General features: G+C 43.6%; 1 protein-coding gene across 1 annotated transcript; it reads right to left on the bottom strand.

The window, feature by feature from the left end:
* Window positions 1-850: 850 nt before the first annotated feature.
* On the bottom strand, window positions 851-20645 carry spmip7 (sperm microtubule inner protein 7). Its single transcript, XM_090216647.1, has 9 exons — window positions 20109-20645; window positions 19789-19880; window positions 19617-19693; window positions 19246-19384; window positions 19031-19098; window positions 18865-18906; window positions 18561-18668; window positions 14842-14937; window positions 851-1027 (listed from the first exon to the last, which is right to left on the bottom strand). The coding sequence occupies exons 1-9, from the start codon at window positions 20599-20601 to the stop codon at window positions 904-906; spliced, it is 1239 nt and encodes a 412-aa protein (XP_090072773.1). The 5' UTR covers window positions 20602-20645; the 3' UTR covers window positions 851-903.
* Window positions 20646-20718: the final 73 nt, after the last annotated feature.

Here is a 20718-nt window from a genome sequence, read left to right as displayed (position 1 = left end):
TCTAATGGTGCATAACCATGGGGTGGTATTGAAGAGGAGCATGTCTGTTGTTTTTTGAAGGTAAATCCTAGAGTTTTATTTGATTGAGTTCACTGTGAATTTCTTCCAACCCATTCTACAATTCCTTCCACCCCTGCGCAACAAAATTACTTTTGGAGAATTTTTACTACTCCAACCCATTCTACAACCCTCTCGAGTCAATCTCACAGAGCTAAATCCTGGCAAGACCCTTTTCAACGCAGAAACACATATTAGATGATGGACAAGAGACAGGAAAGCCGCACACCCCAGTTTCCTGTCAACAGACGAACCTGTAACAGCACTCTGTCTTTTATTCACCTTACTGCAGATCTAAGCGTTCACTTCAAAAATTACCCGTGTAGATTTTTATTACTCAGTAAGTGTTATACCTGCATGATATACCTACTGTAAAATAGATAACTTATGGGGAAATTTACATTGACTACACACACATACACATTTCTTATTTCTTATTCTTCCTAAAGAACTGGGTCTTTGGTTAGTGCTCTCACTGTTTTCTTATTCGGAGTGGCTGCGTGGCCGGATTCTCTGGACGCCTCTTCTCGACAGCTAAACAACTGTACCTTCACACACACACACGCACGCATGCACACACACACACACGCGCGCGCGCAGGCTGGAGAGGACAATGATAACTAAAAGCTCACAGCCCTGAAGTCACAAAACCACTCATCTAAATCAGGGGAATTATGCTAATGAGGTCTTTCATTATTCTCCAACTCCGCCAGAATCAGTCATTGACATCACATCATTATAGATCTATTCACACACACAGATTGGATGGCATAAAATGGACGACTACACGTTCCAAAGTTTCTCATACGCTTTGTTTAATATTTCTCATGTGTTCTTGAAGAGGCATTAAATAGGAAAAACTGGTCGCTTGGAGTGTAGGAATGGGTTTTGTGGAGGCACAGTGGTCACCATTCTGGACAGAGGTGCAGTGCGAGCATAAACCGGAGGATTCCATAAACCCTGATTGGTCCTGTGAAACACATCAACACTGAGGGAGTTAGTTGGAGCATAAATAATATTAAAAGCAGAATTCTAACACATACTTAACTGTGAACATAACTCTCTCTGACCATACAAAAAAATAATGAAACAATTTGCACAATTAAAAAGGTAATAAGTTACGATGAATGGGATTTTTTAATATATATATATATGGAGCTCACCTAAAGTTACAGTCCTGACTTTACAAACATTGGCCCGGCATTTAACTTACCCACTTTAATTTTGGAAATGTTTCAATGGTAGGGTTGCAAAACTCCTGGTAATTTTCAGAAACGATGGTAATTAACAGTTTATTTTGAACATCTATAGAAATATACTTGAATTATATATATTTTTTGAACGTAAAAAAAATCTGATTCTTTATATACTGTATGTGTCTATATTGTTCTTGAGTTTCCAGTGGATAGACCAAATGGTTCAGGAGAAAATAGCCATATTGATGAAAAAATGACAAGACAACAGGGGAGGTAAAGGCAAGGTGAAGAGTGGCAAAGGCAAGGTGAAGCGGGGCAAAGGCAAGGTAAAGAGGGGCAAAGGCAAGGGGAAGAGGGGCAAAGGCAAGGGGAAGAGGGGCAAAGGCAAGGTGAAGATGGGGCAAAGGCAAGGTGAAGAGGGGCAAAGGCAAGGTGAAGAGGGGCAAAGGCAAGGGGAAGAGGGGCAAAGGCAGGGTGAAGAGGGGCAAAGGCAAGGTGAAGAGGGGCAAAGGCAGGGTGAAGAGGGGCAAAGGCAAGGTGAAGAGGGCCAACGGCAAGGTGAAGAGGGGCAAAGGCAAGAGGAAGAGGGGCAAAGGCAAGGGGAAGAGGGGCAAAGGCAAGGTGAAGAGGGGCAAAGGCAAGGGGAAGTGGGGCAAAAGCAGGGTGAAGAGGGGCAAAGGCAAGGTGAAGAGGGGCAAAGGCAGGGTGAAGAGGGGCAAAGGCAAGGTGAAGAGGGGCAAAGGCAAGGTGAAGAGGGGCAAAGGCAAGGGGAAGAGGGGCAAAGGCAGGGTGAAGAGGGGCAAAGGCAAGGTGAAGAGGGGCAAAGGCAGGGTGAAGAGGGGCAAAGGCAAGGTGAAGAGGGGCAAAGGCAAGGGGAAGAGGGGCAAAGGCAGGGTGAAGAGGGGCAAAGGCAAGGTGAAGAGGGGCAAATGCAGGGTGAAGAGGGGCAAAGGCAAGGTGAAGAGGGGCAAAGGCAAGGTGAAGAGGGGCAACGGCAAGGTGAAGATGGAGCAAAGGCAAGGGGAAGAGGGGCAAAGGCAAGGTGAAGACGGGCAAAGGCAAGGTGGGGGCAAGGGCAAGGAGAAGAGGGGCAAAGGCAGGGTGAAGAGGGGCAAAGGCAAGGTGAAGAGGGGCAAAGGCAAGGTGAAGATGGGGCAAAGGCAAGGTGAAGAGGGGCAAAGGCAAGGTGAAAAGGGGCAAAGGCAAGGTGAAGAGGGGCAAAGGCAAGTTGAAGAGGGCCAACGGCAAGGTGAAGAGGGGCAAAGGCAAGAGGAAGAGGGGCAAAGGCAAGGGGAAGAGGGGCAAAGGCAAGGTGAAGAGGGGCAAAGGCAAGGGGAAGAGGGGCAAAGGCAAGGGGAAGAGGGGCAAAGGCAAGGTGAAGATGGGGCAAAGGCAAGGTAAAGAGGGGCAAAGGCAAGGGGAAGAGGGGCAAAGGCAAGGTGAAGATGGGGCAAATGCAAGGTGAAGAGGGGCAAAGGCAGGGTGAAGAGGGGCAAAGGCAAGGTGAAGAGGGGCAAAGGCAAGGGGAAGAGGGGCAAAGGCAGGGTGAAGAGGGGCAAAGGCAAGGTGAAGAGGGGCAAAGGCAGGGTGAAGAGGGGCAAAGGCAAGGTGAAGAGGGGCAAAGGCAAGGGGAAGAGGGGCAAAGGCAGGGTGAAGAGGGGCAAAGGCAAGGTGAAGAGGGGCAAATGCAGGGTGAAGAGGGGCAAAGGCAAGGTGAAGAGGGGCAAAGGCAAGGTGAAGAGGGGCAACGGCAAGGTGAAGATGGGGCAAAGGCAAGGGGAAGAGGGGCAAAGGCAAGGTGAAGACGGGCAAAGGCAAGGTGGGGGCAAGGGCAAGGAGAAGAGGGGCAAAGGCAGGGTGAAGAGGGGCAAAGGCAAGGTGAAGAGGGGAAACGGCAAGGTGAAGATGGGGCAAAGGCAAGGTGAAGAGGGGCAAAGGCAAGGTGAAAAGGGGCAAAGGCAAGGTGAAGAGGGGCAAAGGCAGGGTGAAGAGGGGCAAAGGCAAGGTGAAGAGGGGCAAAGGCAGGGTGAAGAGGGGCAAAGGCAGGGTGAAGAGGGGCAAAGGCAAGGGGAAGAGGGGCAAAGGAAGGGTGAAGAGGGGCAAAGGCAGGGTGAAGAGGGGCAAAGGCAAGGTGAAGAGGGGCAAAGGCAAGGTGAAGGGGGCAACGGCAAGGTGAAGATGGGGCAAAGGCAAGGGGAAGAGGGGCAAAGGCAAGGTGAAGACGGGCAATAGCAAGGTGGGGGCAAGGGCAAGGAGAAGAGGGGCAAAGGCAGGGTGAAGAGGGGCAAAGGCAAGGTGAAAGAGGGGCAAAGGCAAGGTGAAGATGGGGCAAAGGCAAGGTGAAGAGGGGCAAAGGCAAGGTGAAAAGGGGCAAAGGCAAGGTGAAGAGGGGCAAAGGCAGGGTGAAGAGGGGCAAAGGCAAGGTGAAGAGGGGCAAAGGCAGGGTGAAGAGGGGCAAAGGCAAGGGGAAGAGGGGCAAAGGCAAGGGGAAGAGGGGCAAAGGCACGGTGAAGAGGGGCAAAGGCAGGGTGAAGAGGGGCAAAGGCAGGGTGAAGAGGGGCAAAGGCAAAGGGAAGAGGGGCAAAGGCAAGGGGAAGAGGGGCAAAGGAAGGGTGAAGAGGGGCAAAGGCAGGGTGAAGAGGGGCAAAGGCAAGGGGAAGAGGGGCAAAGGCAGGGTGAAGAGGGGCAAATGCAAGGTAAAGAGGGGCAACGGCAAGGGGAAGAGGGGCAAAGACAGGGTGAAGAGGGCCAAAGGCAAGGTGAAGGAGGTCAGATGTCCTTGAACATCAATTATGTTATATTCCCAGGCCACTCATTGAAGGGTTCATCGTATTTTCTTTCCCTGTCGCTCTTGAGTTTATGTCACAGAGCAGCCTTGTGGCCAAGACGCACTTAGGCATGTCTCTCCGCCTGTGCACCCTTCAAAATCCCACCAAACGAGAGAGTTTCCGCATCGACATTCTTTTTATGTTTCCTTCCCAAGTTCAAAATGCATACAATACTTGCTAGCGTTTCCTCATTCCATTTCCATACCGTTTATTACAACATTTAGACATTTCTGTTTCATGTTTGGTAGACTACGATAGGCACCAAAGTTACATTTTCCTTTAGGCCTATCATTTCCTCTCTTCTGAGTGTGTTTATATAGACTCTTGAGGAATAAGCTAATTTTATTTTCTGAAAATGTGCTTGTTTGCTGTTAGTCTGTGGGTGCGCTCCCTTCCTGCGAGGACACTAATATGAATGAGTTTACTATGATGTAAATTAAATTGTGTTCAATTATGAATGATGATGAAATATTAAGATTAAGTCTGATTTCGACAAATTTACAAATGTAACAAGGGATGTGGAAATCGCCTTTACGTTGTAGAACCGGTTTATTGGTTGTAATTGAAGAGCTTCATTACAAAATGGTATACTGTATATCCATTTTCAGAAATGTTGGTAAATTAGCTTTTATTGTTTAAAGGAATTATGAAAGAGATTGGTGTGTTTTTTCACTATCTAATCATGGCATGTATTCATTTCAGAGGGACAAAAAATCATGTTTTCTTTGTGCAAAATTGTACATATCTGCCTCATTCTCAGAGAAATAAGACGTACTGCTAGGTTTTACACAGTCAAATGTACTGTGTAAAGAACTGTACAAATGATACATTAGGGAAATCAATATTTAAAAAAAAATTATAATATGAGTAATAAGTGTATTCAGACAGTATTTAGACCCCTTCACATTTTGTTACGTTACAGCCTTATTCTAAAATGTATTATAAAAAAAATATTTTGCTCATCAATCTACACACAATTCCCCATAATGACAAAGCAAACACAGATTTTTTAAATTTTTGCAAATGTATTTAAAATAGAAAACGCAAATATCACATTTAGATAAGTATTCAGACCCTTTACTTGGGACTTTGTAGAAGCACCTTTGGCAGCTTAGAGTCTTCTTGGGTACGACACTACCAGCTTGGCACACCTGTATTTGGGGAGTTTCTCCCATTCTTCTCTGCAGATCCTCTCAAGCCCTGTCAGGTTGGATGGGGAGCATTGCTGCACAGATATTTTCAGGTCACGAGAGATGTTCGATCGGGTTTAAGTCCGTGCTCTGGCTTGGCTACTCAAGGGCATTCAGAGACTTGTCACAAAGCCATTCCTGCATTGTCTTGGCTGTGTGCTTAGGGTCGTTGTACTGTTGGAAGGTGAACGCCCAGTCTGAGGTCCTGAGCGCCCTGGAGCATGTTTTATCAAGGATCTCTCTGTACTTAGCTCCGTTCATCTTTCCCTTGATCCTGACTAGTCTCCCAGTCCCTGCCACTGAAAAACATCCCTACAGCAGGATGATGCCACCACCATGCTTCACCGAAGGAGTGGTATTGACCAGGTGATGAGCGGTGCATGGTTTCCTCCAGACATGACGCTTGGCATTCAGGCCAAAGAGTTCAATCTTGGTTTCATCAGACCAGAGAATCTTGTTCTCATGTTCTGAAAGTCCTTTAAGTGCCTTTTGGCAAACTCTAAGAGGGCTGTCATGTGCCTTTTACTGAGGAGTGGCTTCCGCCTGGCCACTCTACCATAAAGGCCTGATAGGTGGTGTGCTGCAGAGATGGTTGTCCTTCTGGAAGGTTCTCCCATCTCCACAGAGGAACTCTGAAGATCTGTCAGGTTCTTGGTCACCTCCCTGACCAAGGCCCTTCTCCCCCAATTGCTCAGTTTGGGTGGGTGGCCAGCTCTAGGAAGAGTCTTGGTGGTTCCAAACTTCTTCCATTTAAGAATGCCACAATCCTGTCTCGGAGCTCTACGGACAATTCCTTTGACCTCATGGCTTGGTTTTTGCTCTGACATGCTTGTCTAATCAATTGAATTTACCACAGGTGGACTCCAATCAAGTTGTAGAAACATCTCAAGGATGATCAATGGAAACAGGATGCACCTGAGGTCAATTTTGAGTCTCATAGCAAAAAGGGTCTGAATAGTTGTGTAAATAAGGCATTTCTAAAAACCTGTTTTCGCTTTGTCATTATGGGGTATTGTGTGTAGATTGATGAGGATTTTTTTTTTTAAATACATTTTTCAACAAGGCTGTAACGTAACAAAATGTGGAAAAAGTGAAGGGTCTGAATACTTCCCGAATGCACTGTATATGTAAAACATGTAAATTTTACATTTTGGTAATTCTAGCAGATGCTGTTATCTAGAGTGACACACAGTAAGTGCATTCTTCTTTAGATAGCTAGGTGAGACAACCACATAACACAGTAAAATATACAGCATACGAACATTCAATTCCAGCTAAACAATGGATATATAAAAATTTAGCAAAAAAAAAATATTTTTCATACACATCTAACATCTATGAATACAAAATCTGAGAACAGTAATATTTTATACACACATGAATGTACCCATAAGCAATTATTTCTGATGAAAAAACACAAATGTGAAAAATTGGTGTAGATAGCATTTTGGAAATAAACTCTTCAATTGCCAATTGCGTAATTGAATGGTCCTGGTAGGTGCCAAGTGAGTATACAGTACGTACCGGCCCTGTTCACACTAGCAGTTTGAAGTGACACAAATACATTTTTTTGTATATCCGATTCTAATCAGATCTTTTTCCTTCAATCTGAACAGCCAAAAAGCACATGGAATCAGATATTCCAAGCCACATTTCAAACCACCTTCGCAGGTGGTTTGAAATTAGATACAAATCTGAATACCGGCCATGCGACTTGTGGCTGCATATCTCGGTACCAACAGCTAACTGCCAAAATAAAGGAAACACTTGAGTAAATGAGGGATACAAAGTATATTGAAAGCATGCTTAGGGTTATGAGTAAAAATTCTGGGCAGGCCTAGTTTCCCATTATTTTGGCTACCATGGCTAGAAGAAGAGATCTCAGTGACTGGTGTGATTGTTGGGGCACGTTTGGCAGGAGCTTCAGTGGCGAAGACTGCTCAACTTACTGATGTCTCACTATATGCCGTCTAAAGTCACCAGATTTAACCCAATTCAATTCCTATGGGAGATTGCGGAGCGGTGCCTGAGATATCGTTTTCCACCAACATTAACAAAACACCAAATGATGGAATTTCCTGGGAAGAATGGTGTCACATTTCTCAGATTGAGTTCCAGACAGTAGAATCTATGCCAATGCTCAATGAAGGTGTTGTGGCGGCTTGTGGTGGCCCAACGCCCTATCAAGACAATATGTTGGGATTTACCTGTAGTCTGTTGACAGTTTGACAAGAACATGTGGTAGGTACTGTAACTACCTTGCTAATTGTTTACAAACAAATGAGGGAATGTGCTAGCAAGCTAAACAGCTACCTATCTAGCTAGTTGACTGCTGTGGCTAGCCAAAAAGGACTTATCCTTTGAGGCTTTAAAAGTGTTCTTACACTATGATTTCGAACATTCAAAGCAACTGGGAGACTTCCATGGCCAGCATTGTTGTAACCAAAGCTTGCTACCAAGCAACGTCTGAGTCGGAGGAAGCACAAGCACCACCACCCCTCAGCCTATGCAACTGGACACACACCGGCCATTACCATGACAACTAGCATAGCCATGTCAGCAAATGACCACAGTCTAAACACACAAATACAATTTGATCACTCGTAACTTGCTGTCAGAATTACAAAACTGGATTTGAAAAAATAAAACAGATTTGAGCATTAAGGCCTACAGCGTGAACAAGGCTTTTGAGGTCCTGTTAGGCAGATTCTGAATCAAGACGACACAGTCTGCACAGTCTTGCCCTCTACCTATTTCTGTGTAGATAGGACAGATTAAGCCTGATACAGAGGTTATTTCTTTTGGGCTGTTGTTTGTGTATATTTAGTATATCTACTTTGACTGCTGCAAGGTCCCTATTATAAAAGCCTCCTTATGTCCAACAACTTCAACTTGAACTTTAATCATGGCTGCCAATTTGGGAGAGTGAAGGAGAAAGGAGGATTGAGTGATAGTTACATTAGGTTCCATTTGATTGCTCTTAGGGTTGCAAAGGGAGGGAATATTAACAGTAACTTTAGAAATGTACCAGTAAACTACCGGAACCTTGGGAACTTTCAAGGATTTTATGTCATATGTGGGAAAAGGGGCTATTATGATTTGTATACGATGTGTCAAGTTCATGCTGTTAACCCGACCCTTTGTGTGTGAGGCCAACTCTGGGGTGCCTTCAGTTTCGCTTCAATGTTTGCTATGTTGCGTGATAGCTTGTACTAAACAACACATTTCTCCAAAACAGTGTGCACCGTTCTTCAACAGCCTTTGAGGTACGTTTGCTCATGTCTGGTGGTTGTGGCGAGGTCTGACCTGATCAATATGGGTGTGACCATCTGAAATTGCAAAACTTGTGCAGCACACTATATGGTAACTAGCCTCTGGGTCACCATAATCACAACATTTTCCAACTAGTCATTCAGTACAGTACCGTTTCCGTTGAATTCAACGTTGCACACCATTCTGTAATACCGAACTCAACCCCGGTTTGGTTGTCTCTGATTGCCCTCACGGGTGCACCTGCCTGGGTCCCTTTATAATGAGGCATGGACCCACCTTTGTCTCTCTCTCCTCCCGCACTTACCACCAACCCAAGCTCCAGCTTTACGCGCCAACAGTGACACATCAAAACCGAATGCCACCATGATAGCCACAGCCAGCTGGCCACCAAACACAACAGAACCAGCAATGAAGAAATGTCAAATTAGAAAGTAGACGAATAGAAGCAGATGGATAGAAGCAGACAAGTGGCCACAAACCCTCCACAAGGTGCAACACCACAACCACTGGGAGTGTGACAGGGCCTGGTCAGTTTGTTCCATACATTTTTAGTGTGTGGTGAACTGTGGAGGCAAATGTAATTGAAGAAGACGAGGAAGTTGTAATTAGCAGCATTAATTTGTGCTCTGCGGGGGGGGTTGAGTGAACAATTATGTGGTGGTTGCAGTCTACAAAGATGAAATTGCATTGATCAAATGAATTAGACTAATTGATTTACCGCGCGTACGGCGGATGCCGCTGCTTTTGTTATATATTGTATATATATTGTAGGGATCAGAAAGCTTTACCACTTTAAGTTCTTAATGTGTATATTTGGTAACTTTGGTAAATTACCAACGGTTTGCAACCCTAATTGCTTCATTGTAGGGTTCAGTGAGCTTTAACATTCTCAGCTTTGCGTTATTTTATGGGTATAGGGACAATGACCAATGAAGCCTCTTGTTGTGCTCTGAGGTCAGCCCTGGCGCGGTCCTCCTACTGTCCTGGCTGTCCACTGCGGTGGTGCTGAAATTGGCAGCGCATCCTTTCATCGCGCTGACTGGCGGTAGCCTTCTGTCCGTGGTCCTGAATCGATGGGTATGGTGTGTGCTGTTTAATGAGCGCATCTTGGCCTGCCAGTCTTTGTGGGGCTTCTCTTCAACATTGTGTGCTTTCTTGCGGAAAAATGAAAACGTTTGTGTATATGGCTGCATTTCAGATAGGCCTACATTTTTGTACATTTTGGATGTCGCAGTAGTACAGGACCATTGCTGTGCCTAGCCTACTCAAAGAAGTTCCCTCTGTCGTCATTCATTTTCATTACACACAGTCATTGTGTGATAGGCTACTGTACAAGTGATGTCAATAGTATGAAAACGACACACAGCCTACTTTTTCAAAACCTCCCTGCTCTCTTGCTTTAGCGTGTGTGTGCGCGTGTGTGTTGCTTTCTGAATGTGAATGGGCATTTACTGTTATTCACGGCAGATTCAAATAGGCTACTGTCAGGTAGGAAATGGCAAATTGGCTATGAATATAGAATATGCACTAAGTTAAATTTAGTTTGCTTTTCTGAAACTCTCCCACAGAAAATATTGCACACCTGGAGAAGTGGCGGCATGGCTTACTGTAGGTTGCGCACATTGTGTAGCGTCACAAATTCGACAGAAATGTAGCATATAGTTGTAATGATTCAAGTTGAAGCCATGAAGCTTCATAAGAATCTTTGATAGGGTAGTGGTGCTCATTCTGTCGAGCTGATCTGTGCGTGTCGGTAGGCGCAAATTATGTGTAGGCCTATGGCAGCTACGGCTGCATTTTAGACACACTTATGTCATAGCGGGGGCTCATATCTTCCTTGTATTTATATAACACAATTGTATAAAACAACAGTTGTTGATGTGTCCGGTTACATTTCAGATACATTTTTTGTACATTTAAACAGCAGTAAATGTCATGTACAGTGGGGCAAAAAAGTATTTAGTCAGCCATCAATTGTGCAAGTTCTCCCACTTAAAAAGATGAGAGAGGCCTGTAATTTTCATCATAGGAACACTTCAACTATGACAGACAAAATGAGAAGAAAAAATCCAGAGAATCACATTGTAGGATTTTTAATGAATTTATTTGCAAATTATGGTGGAAAATAAGTATTTGGTCACCTACAAACAAGCAAGATTTCTGGCTCTCACAGACCTGTAACTTCTTCTTTAAGAGGCTCCTCTGTCCTCCACTCGTTACCTGTATTAATGGCACCTGTTTGAACTTGTTATCAGTATAAAAGACACCTGTTCACAACCTCAAACAGTCACACTCCAAACTCCACTATGGCCAAGACCAAAGAGCTGCCAAAGGACACCCGAAACAAAATTGTAGACCTGCACCAGGCTGGGAAGACTGAATCTGCAATAGGTAAGCAGCTTGGTTTGAAGAAATCAACTGTGGGAACAATTATTATGAAATGGAAGACATACAAGACCACTGATAATCTCCCTCGATCTGGGGCTCAAAATGAGAACGGTGAGCAAAAATCCCAGAACCACACGGGGGGACCTAGTGAATGACCTGCAGAGAGCTGGGACCAAAGTAACAAAGCCTACCATCAGTAACACACTACGCCGCCAGGGACTCAAATCCTGCAGTGCCAGACGTGTCCCCCTGCTTAAACCAGTACATGTCCAGGCCCGTCTGAAGTTTGCTAGAGAGCATTTGGATGATCCAGAAGAAGATTGGGAGAATGTCATATGGTCAGATGAAACCAAAATATAACTTTTTGGTAAAAACTCAACTCGTCGTGTTTGGAGGACAAAGAATGCTGAGTTGCAGCATACCTACTGTGAAGCATGGGGGTGGAAACATCATGCTTTGGGGCTGTTTTTCTGCAAAGGGACCAGGACGACTGATCCGTGTAAAGGAAAGAATGAATGTATCGTGAGATTTTGAGTGAAAACCTCCCTCCATCAGCAAGGGCATTGAAGATGAAACGTGGTTGGGTCTTTCAGCATGACAATGAGCCCACGAAGGAGTGGCTTTGTAAGAAGCATTTCAAGGTCCTGGAGTGGCCTAGCCAGTCTCCAGATCTCAACCCCATAGAAAATCTTTGGAGGGAGTTGAAAGTCCGTGTTGCCCAGCAACAGCCCCAAAACATCACTGCTCTAGAGGAGATCTGCATGGAGGAATGGGCCAAAATACCAGCAACAGTGTGTGAAAACCTTGTGAAGACTTACAGAAAACGTTTGACCTCTGTCATTGCCAACAAAGGGTATATAACAAAGTATTGAGATAAACTTTTGTTATTGACCAAATACTTATTTTCCACCATAATTTGCAAATAAATTCATAAAAAATCCTACAATGTGATTTTACAGGCCTCTCTCATCTTTTAAAGTGGGAGAACTTGCACAATTGGTGGCTGACTAAATACTTTTTTGCCCCACTGTATACTCCCTCTCTGGCCTCTAGGTCATCAGGCTGCTGATTATCCCGCACACCTGTCACCATCGTCTCGCGCACCTGCGCCTCATGACACTCACTTGGACTCCATCACCTCCTTAATTGTCTTCCCTATATCTGATTCCTCAGGTGTTATTGACTCTGTTTTCATGTCGGTTTGTGTTACATGTTTATTGTTTAATTTACTTATTAAAACACTCACTCCCTGAACTTGTTTCCCAACTCTCAGCGCACTCGTTACAGTAGGACCAATCTGCCTTGTTATATTAGGACTCGAAAGTGATACTAGTTGTGCCTCCCAAGGATTTAAAATAACTCCTCAGACATATCCTAAAGCCGGGCCTGGATACAGTACTTATAAGATTGCAATTTGCCCTCAGTTTACTGTCCTTCTTAACAGAAACATTTAGGCCCGGGATTCAATCTTACTGCGCATTGACAGCAATAGCACCTTTTAAAGACAATGTTCCCACGTTCACAGAGACCACATTCACGATAAAAGATGCATACGTCTGCTCAATCGGAAATGACCTATAAATGTAAAGCGCGCTATAACGTGGATCTGCTGCTGATTGGATTTGAACCCGGCCTTGGTTCATTTAAAAACTAAAGGTATTCCCCACATTTTAAATGGGCGTCGCACAGATACCATGTTATTACATGGAATTTAGATTTCATGGTGAAATTAAATGTAACCACATAAATACTTTTAATTTCAAACTGCAAGCAGTTATTTTCATTTTAGTAATAGTTGGATATCTAATCTTCAGCTACAATGTACAGCAGAGTATTTATATTGCGGTTAGTATGGGATATTGTCATACTGCATACAATCATTAATGAAAGAAACATGGTTCCTATGGGTATATTGGGGACACAAAAGTCATCCTAAACACATTCTCAAAACATCCATATTGTGTTCGGGCAACAATACTGGGGGAACCTTTAGAAAACTTGTATAACTAAGGCCCAAACTCTTTGCTTGGTGCTGATTGCTACAGGACTTGAAAAGCTTGAGCCAATACGAATTCTCCATTTGATAAACAAGTAGTCATGTGGATCAGCTTTAATTCCCAAAACTTCCAAGTGATACGATTGGTAACTAGCTGCTTAGATTGTATTCAGAACTCCTTAACATTTTAAATAATACAGTATATGATTTTTGAGCTATCATGTCACAATTCAAAATAACTATATTTTTATTTGAAGTTTGTTGTTTCGAATTTGATTTTTTTTTTGCAGGATTATTATTTAAATAAAAACATATTTTTCCTCTACCTGCTGTGGTTCTGAACTGATATACACTACATGACCAAAAGTATGTGCTCATTGAACATCTCATTCCAAAACAATGGGCATTATTATGGAGTTGGTCTCCCCTTTGCTGCTACAAGCCTCCACTCTTCTGGGAAAGATTTCCACTAGATGTTGGAACATTGCTGCAGGGACTTGCTTCCATTTAGCCACAAGAGCATTAGTGAGGTCGTTCGTGGCACTGATGTTGGGCGATTAGGCCTGGCTCGCAGCCGGTATTCCAATTCATCCCAAAGGTTTTCGATAGGGTTGAGGTCAGGGCTCTGTGCAGGCCAGTCAAGTTCTTCCACACCGATCTTGACAAACTATTTTTTTTATGGATCTCGCTTTGTACACCGGGGCATTGTCATGCTGAAACAGGAAAGGGCCTTCCCCAAACTGTTGCCACATAGTTGAAAGCACAGAATCGCCTAGAATGTTATTGTATACTGTAGATTTTCCTTTCCTGGAACTAAGGGGCCAAGCTTGAACTATGAAAAACAACTCCAGACCATTATTCCTCCTCCACCAAACTTTACAGTTGGCATTATGCATTCGGGTAGGTAGCTTTCTCCTGACATCTGCCAAACCCAGATTTGTCAGTTGGACTGCAAATGGTGAAGCGTGATTCATCACTCCAGAGAAAGGGTTTCCACTGCTCCAGAGTCCAATGGCGGCGAGCTTTACACCACTCCAGGCAACGCTTGTCATTGCGCATGGTGATCTTAGGCTTGTGTGTGGCTACTCGGCCATGGAAACCCATTTCATGAAGCTCCCGACGAATAGTTATTGTGCTGATGTTGCTTCCAGAGGCAGTTTGGAATTCTCTAGTGAGTGTTGCAACCGAGGACAGACGATTTTTACATGCTGCGCGCTTCAGCACACGGCGGTCCCATTCTGTGAGCTTGTGTGGCCTACCACTTCACAACTGAGCCATTGTTGCTCCTAGACATTTCCACTTCACAATAACAGCATTTACAGTTGACCAGGGCAGCTCTCTAGCAGAGCACAAACTTGATTAACTGACTTGATGGAAAGGGGGCATCCTATGATGGTGCTACGCTGAAAGTCACTGAGCTCTTCAGTAAGGCCATTCTACTGCCAATGTTTGTCTATGGAGATTGCATGGTTGTGGGCTCGATTTTATATACCTGTCGGCAACGGGTGTGGCTGAAAGAGACAAATTGACTAATTTGAAGGGGTGTCCACATACTTTTGTATATATAGCGTCGCTCAAGGACAAAACAGAACATTCCTTTGTGAAATAAAGGTACCATAGGGCCCACACTATTAAAAACATTAATTTTGTTATCAAGGAATTGTCGGTCTAATCACTGGCAAGCCCATGGATGCCTTGGGGTTCACAGTCATCGACGTAGCCTGCGGCAGATGTTGTTAGAGAGTTCAGGATGCCCTCTAATGGATTATAGTGGTAACCCTCGTCCAATGTGAATGGGAAAAAAACACTTGTTTCACATACTGTATGTCCCACACAGCTGAATGAGGTTGACATATATGCAATATGGTAATGAATCATTGTGTATGACTACATGTAGGGTACTAGGGACTCACCATGGGGCAGAGCTGGGTAGAAGAGGCAGACTGAACCCAGAGGACCGAGCACCATCACAGTGAGCCTTGCCGGTATAGCCAGGGATGGTGGGGCGGCTGGGACAAAAATATTGTACATTTGTACATTATTCATAAATTGCATACAGTCCACTGTACAATGGGAAAAAATTGACATACACTACCGTTCAAAAGTTTGAGGTCACTTAGAAATATCCTTGTTTTTTTTAAAGAAAAGCACATTTTTTTTGTCCATTAAAATAAAATTAAAAATGTATCAGAAATACAGCATAGACATTGTTAATGTTGTAACTGACTATTGTAGCTGGAAACGGCAGATTTTGTATGGAATATCTACATAGACGTACAGAGGCCCATTATCAGCAACCATCACTCCTGCTTTCCAACAGCACGTTGTGTTAGCTAATCCAAGTGTGTCATTTTAAAAGGCTAATTGGACATTAGAAAACCCTTTTGCAATTATGTTAGCACAGCTGCAAACTGTTTTTCTGATTAAAGAAGCAATAAAGCTGGCCTTCTTCAGGTTGAGTATTGAGTATCTGGAGCATCAGCATTTGGAGTTGAGTATCTGGAGCATCAGCATTTGTGGGCTCGATTACAGGCTCAAAATGTCCAGAAACAAAGTACTTTCTTCTGAAACTCGTCAGTCTATTCTTGTTCTGAGAAATGAAGGCTATTCTATGCGAGAAATTGCAGAGAAACTGAAGATCTCATACAATGCTGTTTACTACTCCCTTCACAGAAAAGTGCAAACTGGATCTAACCAGAATAGATAGAGGAGTGGGAGGCCCTGGTGCATAACTGAGCAAGAGGACAAGATTGGCTAGTTTGAGAAACAGATGCCTCACAAGTCCTCAACTGGCAGCTTCATTAAATAGTACCAGCAAAACACCAGTCTCAATGTCAACAGTGAAGAGGTGACTCTGGGATGCTGGCCTTCTAGGCAGAGTTGGCAGAGTTGCAAAGAAAAAGCCATATCTCAGACTGGCCAAAAAAATTAAATATTAAGATGGGCAAAAGAACACAGACTCTGGACAGAGGAACTCTGCCTAGAAGGCCATCATCCCGGAGTTCCCACTTCACTGTTGACGTTGAGACTGGTGTTTTACGGGTACTATTTAATGAAGTTGCCAGTCTTGAGGACTTGTGAGGCGTCTGTTTCTCAAACTAGAAACTCTAATGTACTTGTCCTCTTGCTCAGTTGTGCACCTGGGCCTCTTTGAGCCTGTAATCGAAACCACAAATGCTGATGCTCCAGATACTCAACTAATCTAAAGAAGGCCAGCTATATTGCTTCTTTATTCAGAAAAACAGTTTGCAGCTGTGCTAACATAATTGCAAAAGTGTTTTCTAATGATCAATTAGCCTTTTAAAATGACAAACTTGGATTAGCTAACACAACGTGCCATTGGAACACAGGAGTGATGGTTGCTGATAATGGGCCTCTGTACGCCTATGTAGATATTCCATAAAAAATCTGCCATTTTTAGTTACAATAGTCATTTGCAACGTTTACAATATCTACACTGTACAGTGCCTTGCGAAAGTATTCGGCCCCCTTGAACTTTGCGACCTTTTGCCACATTTCAGGCTTCAAACATAAAGATATAAAACTGTATTTTTTTGTGAAGAATCAACAACAAGTGGGACACAATCATGAAGTGGAACGACATTTATTGGATATTTCAAACTTTTTTAACAGTTCAAAAACTGAAAAATTGGGCGTGCAACATTATTCAGCCCCCTTAAGTTAATACTTTGTAGTGCCACCTTTTGCTGCGATTACAGCTGTAAGTTGCTTGGGGTATGTCTCTATCAGTTTTGCACATCGAGAGACTGACATTTTTTCCCATTCCTCCTTGCAAAACAGCTCGAGCTCAGTGAGGTTGAATGGAGAGCATTTGTGAACAGCAGTTTTCAGTTCTTTCCACAGATTCTCAATTGGATTCAGGTCTGGACTTTGACTTGGCCATTCTAACACCTGGATATGTTTATTTTTGAACCATTCCATTGTAGATTTTGCTTTATGTTTTGGATCATTGTCTTGTTGGAAGACAAATCTCTGTCCCAGTCTCAGGTCTTTTGCAGACTCCATCAGGTTTTCTTCCAGAATGGTCCTGTATTTGGCTCCATCCATCTTCCCATCAATTTTAACCATCTTCCCTGTCCCTGCTGAAGAAAAGCAGGCCCAAACCATGATGCTGCCACCACCATGTTTGACAGTGTGTTCAGGGTGATGAGCTGTGTTGCTTTTACGCCAAACATAACGTTTTGCATTGTTGCCAAAAAGTTCAGTTTTGGTTTCATCTGACCAGAGCACCTTCTTCCACATGTTTGGTGTGTCTCCCAGGTGGCTTGTGGCAAACTTTAAACGACACTTTTTATGGATATCTTTAAGAAATGACTTTCTTCTTGCCACTCTTCCATAAAGGCCAGATTTGTGCAATATACGACTGATTGTTGTCCTATGGACAGAGTCTCCCACCTCAGCTGTAGATCTCTGCAGTTCATCCAGAGTGATCATGGGCCTCTTGGCTGCATCTCTGATCAGTCTTCTCCTTGTATGAGCTGAAAGTTTAGAGGGACGGCCAGGTCTTGGTAGATTTGCAGTGGTCTGATACTCCTTCCATTTCAATATTATCGCTTGCACAGTGCTCCTTGGGATGTTTAAAGCTTGGGAAATCTTTTTGTATCCAAATCCGGCTTTAAACTTCTTCACAACAGTATCTCGGACCTGCCTGGTGTGTTCCTTCTTCTTCATGATGCTCTCTGCGCTTTTAACGGACCTCTGAGACTATCACAGTGCAGGTGCATTTATACGGAGACTTGATTACACACAGGTGGATTGTATTTATCATCATTAGTCATTTAGGTCAACATTGGATAATTCAGAGATCCTCACTGAACTTCTGGAGAGAGTTTGCTGCACTGAAAGTAAAGGGGCTGAATAATTTTGCACGCCCAATTTTTCAGTTTTTGATTTGTTAAAAAAGTTTGAAATATCCAATAAATGTCGTTCCACTTCATGATCGTGTCCCACTTGTTGTTGATTCTTCACAAAAAAATACAGTTTTATATCTTTATGTTTGAAGCCTGAAATGTGGCAAAAGGTCGCAAAGTTCAAGGGGGCCGAATACTTTCGCAAGGCACTGTATTTCTGATCTATTTTATTTTATTTTAATGGACAAAAAATGTACTTTTCTTTCAAAAACAAGGACATTTCTAAGTGACCCCAAACTTTTGTACGGTAGTGTATATCCAATAGAATACAATTTAATGAATGACACTATAAACAAACAGATAATATGTTTGAATGTGTGTGATTCCAATCTTACTAGAATCTTCAATGCCACCAATAATGCTTAGTGTATTATTAGTCAAGGTATCTTGTGTAAGGTAGCCTAGTGGCTCGAGCGTTGGGCCAGTAACTGAAAGGTTGCTGGATCGAATCCCCGAGCTGACAATGTAAAAATCTGTTGTTCTGCTCCTGAGCAAGGCAGTTAACCCCCGGGTGCCAAAGAATTGGATGTCGATTATGGCAGCCCGCCGCACCTCTCTGATTCAGAGGGGTTGGGTGAAATGCAGAAGACACATTTCAGTTGAACGCATTCAGTTGTACAACTGACTAGGTATCCCCCTTTCCCTTATATTGGGCAAGTGTGGTATAATGATCAGCGAAGGTACATCATGAAGATACATACTGTGCCGTGGGAGTGTATGGGGGCAATGTGGTCCGCTGCATAGTCAAGGGGTAGAAGTCATGTCCTGTCTTATCTATGTTGTCCATGTTCATGGACCCCACCACACCACTCCAATGACATAAAGAGGACACACAACAAGCACGTCCAGTCACACTCAGAGACACATTTTCACTCTTCCTCAGAGGCACTGCTTTAGCCTACACATGAACCTACAAACAAAACAAATTGACGTGAAAAAAAGATAACAAAAATAGTAAAATACAAAATGTTGGCAAGAGCACAAACAGAGGCTAGAACTTCTTACCCATACAATGGAATTTGACAGGTGTTTGGGCAGGGGCTGGTGCTGTGAAATAAAATGAAACAATCTTAGAACAAAGAAACAGGCTTGTTTTTTCAACAAGACGAGCATCTAGCAAAATCCGTTCATGTAATTACATCATGAAATAAGGCTAGGCCAAAACACTCACAATGTTATAGGTTTCCTCACTTCATTCCTAGCACGAAGCTGGTGTCTGTTCCAATGGGCTCCAATCGCCTTAGAGAAGAGTTAGAGGCAGCACTATTTCTGCATTATTTGTTAGTTTAGGGTGTCCCATTAAAACCAAATCCTCTCATTCCAACTGGGATGGACAGCATTTAAATTAACTTCAGTGTTGTGTATTTTCCAAACACATGCACTCACCTGCCACAGCTCTGGTTTGCTGTGGTAACACTTCTGGGTGAAATGCTGATTCACAGGGTCCGCCATTTTCTCAAGGGTGGTTGCTGGGGGCTTCACGCGCCGCGGTAATTTTGCGTCCCAACCGACGTCCTCATAGCCCCTGCAAGTTAATATATGACAAAGCAGGGTGACACACTTAGGCCTACACTGTTTGTGATTTATTAAAAAAGCGCACACAAGTTAGAATATAACTGGATGCTATGGTTGCAATGTCTTGATCATGCACAAGGTCAAAGAAACCATACGATACATATCAGAATGGAACACAGTGACTATATTATGCTGCACAATGTGTTTTGGAGAAAATATGAAGGTCCTGGTTGGCACCTGACCTCTGAGCCACTGAAGTGTAGATATAACGTTGTGCTGCCTTCTCTATCCACTGACTGGGGCCAGAGGGGCTGACATCCTTCAAAATCAAACACATAAACAATCAACAAGATTTCACTTCACTGCTTTGAAACCGTTTAAAATGTATCATTATGTAAACGCTTGAGGTTATACCAGGTTATCTCTTTCAGGGAAAAAACTGAAGGATTTCAAGGTACATGGCATTTTGGGAGGCCCTGGTTTCACCTTCGAATGACTTGTCCAACCTGTTGACGACATATCAGGCTAGTAAAGTGCGGGAAACTGCAAGCCTATTTGGCATAGTAGGCTACAGTGAAATGTTGGATTTATATACATACAGTCTTTATAACTAAAATAAATAAATTTGCCTAAAGAATTGGGTCGGCTTATGTGTATTATGCTATACTGTTAGCCTTATAAGTGTACTTGACATTTAACTTTATAATTAGGCCTAGGTTAGTTTAAATTTGTACCTCCAAGACTGGCCCGAAGAGCTGCGTCTGGCATTGTCCTTGAGTTCCATGCCTTGTTTTCTGACAGGTCGCAGGCTGATGGCCTGACTGAAGGAGTCTGGGGCCTTTCTCTGGAACCGGCGGCGACCCATAATCCAGACGGAATATAAGGGATATCTATAAATTGAGGTCTTCCTTTAGTTGACAAATCCACCTCAGCCCCCGCACTTAGATGGCCAGAGCACGGATCAATCAACAAGACCTCATCTCGTAAAGGCGACAAGGGCGCGTTGTCCGCAGGTGGATGGGCCAGTAGGTTGAATTTCGAGAATGCACTCCTCTGTTGTTCTAGTAAACTTTTAAAGTAATATCTTCCCTCCGGACCTCTCTCGCAGGGCAAGTTCATTTGCCTGTGCATCCATCTTGCACTAACTCGGTTTACATTTGATTGCAGAAGTCTGACCCGGTGCAAATCCGTAGAGGATGGCTCAGATGGAACGCACACTCCAGCCATCGTTTATTCGGACACCGAGTGACAGACCAAGATAAAAAAAAATAAAAAAAATCAACCCACGATTGCTTGAGTCACAGAGCCTTTGTTGGATAACTATGACGGAGTCAAGGCAGGTAA

The sequence above is a fragment of the Oncorhynchus mykiss genome, chromosome 23 (genome assembly GCF_057628025.1).
Source record: "Oncorhynchus mykiss isolate SJ-2025 chromosome 23, ASM5762802v1, whole genome shotgun sequence".
NCBI classification, from domain to species: Eukaryota; Metazoa; Chordata; class Actinopteri; order Salmoniformes; family Salmonidae; genus Oncorhynchus; species Oncorhynchus mykiss.
Note: the sequence above shows the minus strand (reverse complement) of the source record. Positions and strands in the feature narration are given on the sequence as shown.

Excerpts from the sequence above, each read along its gene's own strand:
- spmip7 (XM_090216647.1), bottom strand. The coding sequence starts at position 20,601 with ATGGCTGGAGTGTGCGTTCCATCTGAGCCATCCTCTACGGATTTGCAC. Across the intron at positions 19,881-20,108 it reads TCTTCGGGCCAGTCTTGGAG|GTTGGACAAGTCATTCGAAG; the intron begins GTACAAATTTAA and ends TGTCGTCAACAG. Across the intron at positions 19,385-19,616 it reads TACACTTCAGTGGCTCAGAG|GGGCTATGAGGACGTCGGTT; the intron begins GTCAGGTGCCAA and ends ATTAACTTGCAG.